Source organism: Pteropus medius, unplaced genomic scaffold (genome assembly GCF_902729225.1).
Source record: "Pteropus medius unplaced genomic scaffold, Ma_sr-lr_union100, whole genome shotgun sequence".
Lineage (NCBI taxonomy): Eukaryota > Metazoa > Chordata > Mammalia > Chiroptera > Pteropodidae > Pteropus > Pteropus medius.
This window is the reverse complement of record NW_024342468.1, coordinates 819,094-828,142: the sequence shown is the minus strand read 5'-3', so window position 1 is coordinate 828,142 and position 9,049 is coordinate 819,094. Positions and strand designations below refer to the sequence as shown.

Here is a 9,049-nt window from a genome sequence, read left to right as displayed (position 1 = left end):
CGCCCCTCCACCTTGTTCTCAGCCACGAGCTGGACCGGGGCGGTGGGGCTCAACAGACCTGCACCCACACATCACCCCCCTTCAGGAGCCCTTGGCGGTCTGAGCAGAGGGGCCGGCGTGTCCGGTGACCCCTGCTTGAGGACAGCAGGTGTGACGTGCGTTTTAACTTATTGGCTGACAGGCACCGCACGCCGCACCTCACTGACACCCTCATGGCTCTAGGGGTTGCCAGACCCCAGGCCAGCACTGCAGCCTGGCCGCCGTTTGTCTGCCTTGGGGGCTGGGTATGGGAGTCGGTCCTCAGACAGACAGACAAGACGCGATCGGGACGGTTTGGCCCCCTGCAGAGAGAGTCGGAGCTCCCTGCGGGTGCGGGTGGAGCCAGGGAACGGGCAGGCAGGTGCCGTGTCTGAACGGCACCCCAGTTCTGAGAAGCGCCTCCCCCACACCTCCCCAATGTTACATTGTAATATATATTCCCAACTAACTTGGCTGATAGTGGCATCTTCCTGCAGACATTTCAAACCTGTAACTTTTATATGAAAGGAAAATAAACACGTGAAAGCCGCCAATGTGTGTGCAGCACGTCACATATGTCTAAGTGACAGTCAGTTCAAGCTGTCTCCTTTTTCTGTGACCTCCCCGCAGACAGGGCTCCTGGTGCACAAAGGGCACAGGTCACTTACCCCGGACCTGCTGGCTGCTGCCGGGGCGGTTCCGGCAGAAGAGGATGTAGGTCCCTGGCATCAGCTTATTTAGGCGGCCTGCCGAGTCCCCTCGAGCCTAGGGACTGCATGCTTAACCAGCGCCCTAAGGGGCTCGGATCCAGGCCCGCCCACAGGTGGCACAAGGCCGGGCTTCTGGGGCGCAGCGGCCATGTAGCCCATCATGCCTTTGCTCGCTGGGGTGCATGATTTAGGAGCCACGTGAGAGAAACTTTGGGTCAGTCTCATCCTGCGTTTGCTGGGGACATGCTAAAGGAGCCTGGCCCTTGGCTGATACGGGCTTCGGTCCTGGCTCTGCGGCTAATGAGCCAGGTGACCTCAGGTAAGTGGTCCCTTCTGTTCCCTCGTTTCCCCAGCTGAAGTGAGGTGATGCCCGCTTCTATCTCATAAGGTCCACGAAGGCCCAGTGAGCGTCTAGTGAGCTGCCGCCACACAAGCACGTGTCAGCACCGGGCGCTTTGCAAACGGCTTCACCCCATTCAGGCCTCTTAATTTGAAAATCGCACAAGCGAAACATTACAGCCGTGTAAGTGCTACAAAGAAGGGGTACTTTAAATCTGCTTTGAAATCCACTCACAAACATCAGGTCCAGACAGCCTTAGCAGGTAATTTATGCGAAGCAGATAACTTCAGCCTTCCACAAACACCAAGAACAGATGGGAAGACGTCTCAACCCCACTTATGAGCAGAATACGACCTTGACGCCAAACCCAGACAGTGCAAGATAATTACAGACAAATGACGATGCAAAAACTCAAGTATCTTAGCAACCCCAATACTCCCTGACCGAGTCGGGATGAGAGGCGTCAGTAAGCTGGTGAACGCACTTGACCCTGTATGCTAGACCCGGATGTGGGCGGGGCGCCCCCATCTAGTGTGCTGCTCCTTCCTAAGTGCAAGGAAGAGCACTTCCCAGCCCCTTCCAGGTAGGCCCGGCCCGTGAGATCTGAGGAGCAGGTAAGTGTCACTTCGGGCTGGGGACTTAAGAATGAGTGTGCCACTTCCATGCTCTGTCCCCGCCATGACGCAGATTCCAGGGGTTGACAGAGTCCCAAGCAGAGGAAGCCCAGACAGGGACCGCTTTCCCACACTGGACTCTACATGAATGAAAAATGAACTTGTGCTAAGCTATTTTAGGGACTTCAGGGTTTATAAAGTTCCAAAACGCGGCCTAGCCTCTCCTGAAGGCACCATGTTCACAGACACCATGTCATGTCAGGAAGGCCTCTGTTAAGAAATGCGACAGCCATTCACAATTTCTAACCGGAAAGCGAAAAACTCCCTTAATCTAATATTACCCTCCAAAATCCTACACCAAATTATACTTAGCGGTGAAATATTCAAAGCGGCCCCTTTAAAATCAGAACGAGGTAAGGATCCCACTAACAGCCTGTCTGCTGCTGTACCGGGGATCGTAGCCAAGGCTGCACGGAAACTCTGAGATTTCTAAGAGAATCTATCGAGATGGTTGGATGTACAATCAGATAAAAAATTAAACATGTTCCTACATACAATCAAAAATTAGAAAACAATTCTTAAAGGATCCCATTTATACTGGTGTCACAAAGTCTTTTGTAGGAATAAACCCAACAAAAGATGTGTAGAAAAAATGATAATCCAACAAGAGAATATAACATTTGTAAATGTTTATGTACCCAACATTGGAGCACCTAAATTTAGAAAGCAAATACTAACATCTAAAGAAACAGACAACAATACTGTAAAAGTAAAGAACTCTGCTACACCACTTACAGCATCCAGACAGAAAAGTCAATAAGGAAACATCCTTAAATAATACTTTGTGCCATGTGCACTTAACAGATATACAGAACATTCCATCCCAAACCAACACCTTCTCAAGCACACAGGGAACATCCTCTAGGATAAATCCTGTGTTGGGCCACAAAACAGACCTTACTAAATTTAAGAAGACTGAAGTCACATTGTCCATCTTTTCCGACACGACGGTCTGAAACTAGAAAGCGATCACAGGAAAACTGGAAAATTCACAATAGGTGGAGATTAAACAACATGCAACTGGACAACCAATGGGTCAAAGAGGAAGCCAAGAGATCAGAAAATACCTTGAGATAAGTGAGAACAGAAATACAACATGCTAACACTTACGGGATGCGGCAAAAGCAGTTCTAAGAGGGAAGTTCATAGCAATAAATGCCTCCCTACATCAAGAAACAAAAATCTCAAACAGCCTAACTTTACACCTTAAGGAACTAGAAAAAGAACAAAGCCCAAAGTTACTAGGAGGAAGGAAATAAAGATCGGAAATGGAAATAAATAAAATGGAGACTAAAAAGGCAATAGGAAGGATCGATGAGATGAAGAGCTGATTCTTTGAAAAAATAAAATTGGCAAATCTTTAGATTCACAAAAAAAAACACCTCAAAATCAGAAATGAAAGAGATGGTACAACGGATATCACAGAAATGCGAAGGACCGTGAGTCCGCGATGAACAACTATACACCAACGAATTTGACAACCTAGAAGGAATGGATCAATTCCTAGAAACCCACAGCTACCAAAACGATCATGAAGAAATAGAAAATCTGAACAGACCAATTGCTTGTAAGGAGATTGAATCAGTAATCAGCCTTCCAATAAGATCTAGAACCAGACGGCTTGCCTGATGAATTCTGTCAGTCAACGAAGAATTACAATCAATTCTTAAACTCTTCCAAAATATAGATGAGGAGAGAACACTTCCAAATTCATTTTACAAAACCAGCGTTACCAGATACCAAACCAGACAAGGACACCAGTGCCTGCATCTAATGTACGACTCAGCTGGGCTGCATAAAGAACTCGGAATCGATAAAAGACAGTCTAGCATCAAAGAGACTTGAACAGGCACATCAGAGAAAAAGATATCCAAATAGCCGATAAACAGGATAAAAGGCTCAACATTAGTCATCAGAGAAATGCAGGTTAAAGCCACACCGAAATGCCACTCCAGTTTTAACTACCAGACGTGCTAAAACTTGTAAGACCGACAAATCCCAGGGGTGGATGAGTATGAGGAGCAACCAGAACGCCGTCCACTCCTGGTGGGCTGCAGCCCCACAGCCTCTCACTGGGCCGTAACGTGAATGTGCTCACAGCTTCCTCGGCCAGGCTCCTTCCCACTGTCAGGTGAAACCCCCAAGCCACACTAGAGTTCCCCGACAAACGTTTTAACACCTCTGAAGTCAGGATGCACCTCATCAGAATTTTTCTGTTGCACTCAACATTTCAGATTCGCCCCAGCTACCTCTCCACCGCGGGAGCCTCGGGCCAGCAGGCTGAATCCTAAACCTGGAATTGCTGAGTCGAAAGGCGTGCACATTTCGGCTTGTGTTTGAATTACAGCACACACGAATGCATCCTATTTTTAAATTCAGCAACGCATTGCACAGCTCCTAGTCCCCGGGCAGCCACTATCAGCAGTTTGGAAGTCCGTGTTCTTTGCACATACATGCACATAAATACATGCTACATGTGTTACTAAGACACCATCAGTCTACTTGCCCTGTGGATGTATTCAAGCTTTCCCGTTTTTTTCTTAACCTGATAAGTAAAATCAACTCATGGTTTAAATCTGTACTTTTCTGAAGTCAAACCTCAGGCTTCCCCTCTCTGGTTCTCCAGACGTTACGAGGCTCCTCTCTCCGTTCTCCCCAGCACCCTGGAGCTGGGTGTCCTAAGCTGCCTTCTCGGGGTAGAGCTTTATACTATACTCCGTTAACCCATCTGGATTTTTGATTACGAAAATATTTTTTTCCAACCAAACAGGCAACTCTGCTTCATATGAGCCCCCCCTGACTCAATTAAAATGCCTCTTTGATCAGATAGTAACTCCCCATATATACTTAGAATGTTTGCTGGACTTTGTTATTTTTCACTGATCTGTCGCTGTCTTGGTTATTGTAGCTTTATGGTAAGTTTTACTATCTGGTGAGGAAAATCTACCCTCATTCAACATTTTAAAAACGTCATTAGCAGTTTTTATACATTTCCTTTCCATGTTAATTTTTAAAAACATTTTTGTCATAGTTTTAAAAACTTGGTTTTCTTGTTGGAATTTCATTAAATTTCCTTGTTTTTGGTTTTTTGATAATTTTTTAAAAAGCGTTTTCTTCACTCGGGTCCAGATCATTATTAACTCCTAGATTTTACTGTTTTTATCACTATTAGTGGGTGGAATTTAAAATATTTCCCACTTTTAACTGATTGTTGCTATTCACTATTGTATATTTCTTTTGTGCCCAACTATTTTACTGAGTTCTCTTGTCCTGATTTTTTCATCGACTCGGGGATTCTAGCTAGAAACTCATGTTGTCTCCTAATTTTCACATGACAGATTTCACTTCGTTTTTACATTAGCTAGAACCTCGAAACAATGTGGAGTAGTAGACAGTAGGGGGCACGCATGGGTTGATCCTGGTCATAACAGGTTTTAATGGTTTTAATTTCCCACTTAACGTGCCCGTAGCAGCCGCAGCAGATACCAAACCAGACAAGGACACCAGTGCCTGTATCTAATGTAGGACTCACCTGGGAGCTCATTAGAAATGCAGACTCTCATTGACCAAATCAGTCTGCATTTAGATTTCCCAGGTATTTCCCATATAAAGGTTAAGGAATGCTAGTCTAAGTACTTAAGAGTTTGGTAAGAACACCTGCGGCTGTTAAATTCTACCAAGTACATTTTGGCATCTATTGATCCCTAAAAAATTGTTTCCACCTTTTTTGTGGCTGCCATACGTTTTCGTTTTCGACATCCTGAATCGGGACCAGCCCTGTGGCCCAGAACGCGAGGCCACCTGTCAGGGTCCCAGCACTGTTGCTCATCACTTACATCCTCATCCACTCCTCACCAGTTCCCTGGCACCTCAAGGGCTGAGACGGGACAGTGTGCGTCAGCTCCCGGTGTTCTGGCTGTGAGCAGCACACGGTGGGTGCTCAGAAAGCACCCGGTTCAACTTGAACCGTCAATCTTCTATGGCTCAGTGGAGGCCCCCTTCTGTCTCAGTGCTCGTGGTTTTTAACTGTGTCAAGTCACAGGCCCATTTGAGGATCTGGTGACAGCTCCAGACTCCTCCCCAGGAAGATGCCCATGGATGGGTTCCTATCTGCCCTGGCTGTCCCGAAGCTCATGGTAAACCCTTACCCCCCAGTCTCTCATCACTTTTGGCTGTGGAGGTCCCAACAGAATTTCCTACCCAGCAGCTGCGCTCCCGAGGCGCCCACCACAAGCCAAGCCCTGCGCTGGACACCCCGGGGTTCCCTCACTGAGTCCGTCTGTGCCTCCAGGGGGCAGGTTGTGCCATCGCCCCAATTTCCTTGAGAAACAAGAAACCGAAAGCAAGGACTGTTCTCGGGGCTGGATAAGCCACGACGATGACTGTCAATTACAAGTCCCCCGCTGGGAGTTCCCTGGGGCCCCCTCCTCTGCAGACGGTTTGAATCTTGGTAAGACGAGGGGCCGTTCTCAGACCACAGCCAACTGGACTGGGGTGCCAGGCGTCTGACAAGGGCACCAGTGTACAGACAGCTCTGTAGGCTGTCCAGCAGGCTCTGGGGTGACCTGGTGACAGTGCTTCCCAATCAGAGTCACCCTCACCACATGGGGACCCAACTGATCTTCCATCTTTGGGCAATGAAGTTAGGGACAGAGAGAGCGGGGCGGAGCTGACACGCCCGTAGAAAGAGGCAGTGAGCGGAAGCCAGGAGGAGCGAGGAGAAAGTTTCTAGTCAAGAAGCCTCTGGAGAAGTCGGTCTAGGGAGAAGCGTATTGCACCTCGGGGGCCGCACAGTGAGCAACACCCGGGCACCCACCAGAGCCGCCTGTGTGCGAACAGCATCTCGGGCGCGGGCTGGGAGCCAGCTGTTGGCAGATGCCGCTGGCCCGACAGCCAAACGTTGCCTTGTGCAGTTCTGCCCAGGGTGGTGGCCTTATTTATGGGCCAGACATGGGGGCCTCAATTTCTGGACAAGGGGACGGCATGAGAGAGTCTGTCCCGGGATGGGGCAGAGGCGCAGAACCACCAGCCAGGAGCTACCCATGACCCCACCGCAGCTCTGCCCGGCGATCACCGAGCTAGGCTGGAGGTGGGGGAGGCCGGAGTTTGCAGCGTCCTTCCTGACGGCTCAGCACAGTGAGAGCTCCGGTCCCTCTGATGGTGTCCCGGGGGTAAAGTAAAGGCAAGGGCCACGGGGCCCAGGCAACACAGTCCCAGGAAGACTGGGAGCTCCTCTGGGAGCCCCATCCCACAGCTGGGCCTGGGCCCAGGGGCCACCTCAGATTAGGACACCGCCCGAGGCCACCCATAGGGGCCGAAGCCCAGCCACAGTTGGACAAACCCCACCCTCTTCTGCCCCTAGCTCCCCTCCGTAGGCAACAGCAACCAGCAGGGATAAAAGTCCACAGAGTCCGGCCGGGTCGGCTGTCCCTGGGCCTCCTGGCATCCCCGAAGGAGCCACTAGTCCTCAAGGGAGGTAGAGAGCCACCACCACGTAGATGACCCAGCTGGTGGACACGAAGACCCCGAAGAGCAGGCTGAAGAGCACGAGCGAGCGGGCCTTGCGAGAGGCCTCCTCGGCCTGGGCCAGGTCGCCCCTGCTCAGGGCGGCACGGGTCTGCAACGAGACGGGGCGAGGGGCAGGGTGAGGGGGGCAGACGCGAGAGCCCGCTCCCGCCCGCTGCAGCCCCGTCGGGGCCAGGCCCTGCCCCGTGCACAGACCCGGGGGCTGGGGACCCGCCCAGGCCCCCGCGCATAAGGGAGCAGGAGCAATGGACGTGATGGCTGCCAGCTCGGGCACTCGCCGGGGGCCTGGAGCCGCGCTTTGGCCTCACCTACAGTCCTCACAACTCCCCTGAGGCTGCTGTCCGCGTTGCCCCTGCTTTGCAGATGAGGAAGCAACGTCTCAGCGAGGTTCAGTGACCCACCCAGGGCCACACAGCTGATGGCGGAGCCAGAATTCACAGGCAGGCAGTGGCGTCCAGAGCCTCACCTCTAAGCTGTCTGGAGAGCCGCCTTCTGCCCACAGTCCCCGCTGGCTTATGACTGGGGGGCCTGATGAGTCGGGGTGTCAGGGCTATGGCCAGGTGAGCCGCGGGCAGCGCCCCCACAGGCTTGCCTACTTTGTCTACTAGAACGTTCTCATGTTGGCGTCACTGAGCCCAGAGTGCAACCTAGCGCAGGGGTAACCGTCAGGAGGGGAGACAGGAAGGAGCGAGCTAGCACGACGGTGGGCGGGCAGGGGGTGAACGGACAGGCGGCTAGACAAATGTCCGGTGGATGGACGGAGGAATGAGTGGATGGACGGAGGAATGAGTGGATGGGTGGGGGACGACGGTCTCTACCCCATTACACACAAACCCCCACTGGGGTGGGCGGTTCCTCGGGCCTTGACACTCCGTCACGGCTTCACGTGAACTTTTAGCCAAACTTCCTGGAGTGGATCTTGAGTGGCAGGGGGCAGAGACGGAACAGGGGCCAGGGCCCCACAGATCGCTGGCTCTGATGTCCCCACCCCTGCCGCCCTCCTAAGAGGGAAACCCCAGAGCCCCAGATGCTGTGTGGACCCCCACCCGGGCCACCAGCGGCTGTACCCAGGGCCCGCCCCGCCCCACCCACCTCATGGGAGTAGACGATGGCAATGAGCCCGGTGAGCAGGCAGCAGCAGAGGGTCACCAGCACGGACTCCATCATGTAGTCCTTGGGCAGCGGCCTGTGCTCCACCGTGGCGGAGGCTGGCACGCCGGCCAGGGCGCTGTTGTACTGTGAGGGCGGAGGCCACGGGCGTGAGGGACTGGGGGAGCCACCCCAGCCTCCAGACACCAGAGCGAGGATGCAGACAGGGAGGGGCCCTCCGCCCACCTCCAACCCCTCCCAGGGCCACCCAGGGCTCAGGTCAAGGTTCCCCTTTAGCCCTCTCTCTCCACACCCCCAGCCTGCCCCTCAGCCCCCAGGGGCCCTCTTAGTGCTCAGTCCAGGGTCCAGCCACCATGTGTCTCCATGTCCTCACTGGGCTCCCGACCTGGGGGACCTCTGGGCTCTCCACACACAGCCCAAGGTGTTTTGTTGTTGTTCTTTTCTAAAAATCTAATCATCTTCCGCCCAAAGGCCACAGGCCACTTTCATTGGACCCCACTTCCCATCCTCCCCTCCTCCCCAGTAAGCTGCACGACCACCATCCCCAAACTCCCGGGCCTGGCTGCCCTCCGCACCTGCGCCCCCTGCCCAGACCGCTGGCCCTTCTCTCCTCCACCTGAATTCTCCCCCTCACCCCTCAGAAGCCAGCTCAGCCCCCACTTCCTGGGCCC

The 9,049-nt window shown here is 52.7% G+C and overlaps 1 protein-coding gene across 1 annotated transcript in view; it reads right to left on the bottom strand.

Moving 5' to 3' along the window:
- Positions 1–6,965: 6,965 nt before the first annotated feature.
- The window catches only part of PRRT1B (proline rich transmembrane protein 1B), an 11,770-nt gene continuing 9,686 nt past the window's right edge, over positions 6,966–9,049 (bottom strand). Inside the window, exons 2-3 of the mRNA XM_039862993.1 lie at positions 8,361–8,677; positions 6,966–7,359 (exon numbers count right to left, since the gene is read on the bottom strand). Of these exons, the coding sequence (XP_039718927.1) occupies positions 7,210–7,359; positions 8,361–8,677 (467 nt within the window). The 3' untranslated portion in view covers positions 6,966–7,209. The remainder of the gene's footprint in view (positions 7,360–8,360; positions 8,678–9,049) is intronic.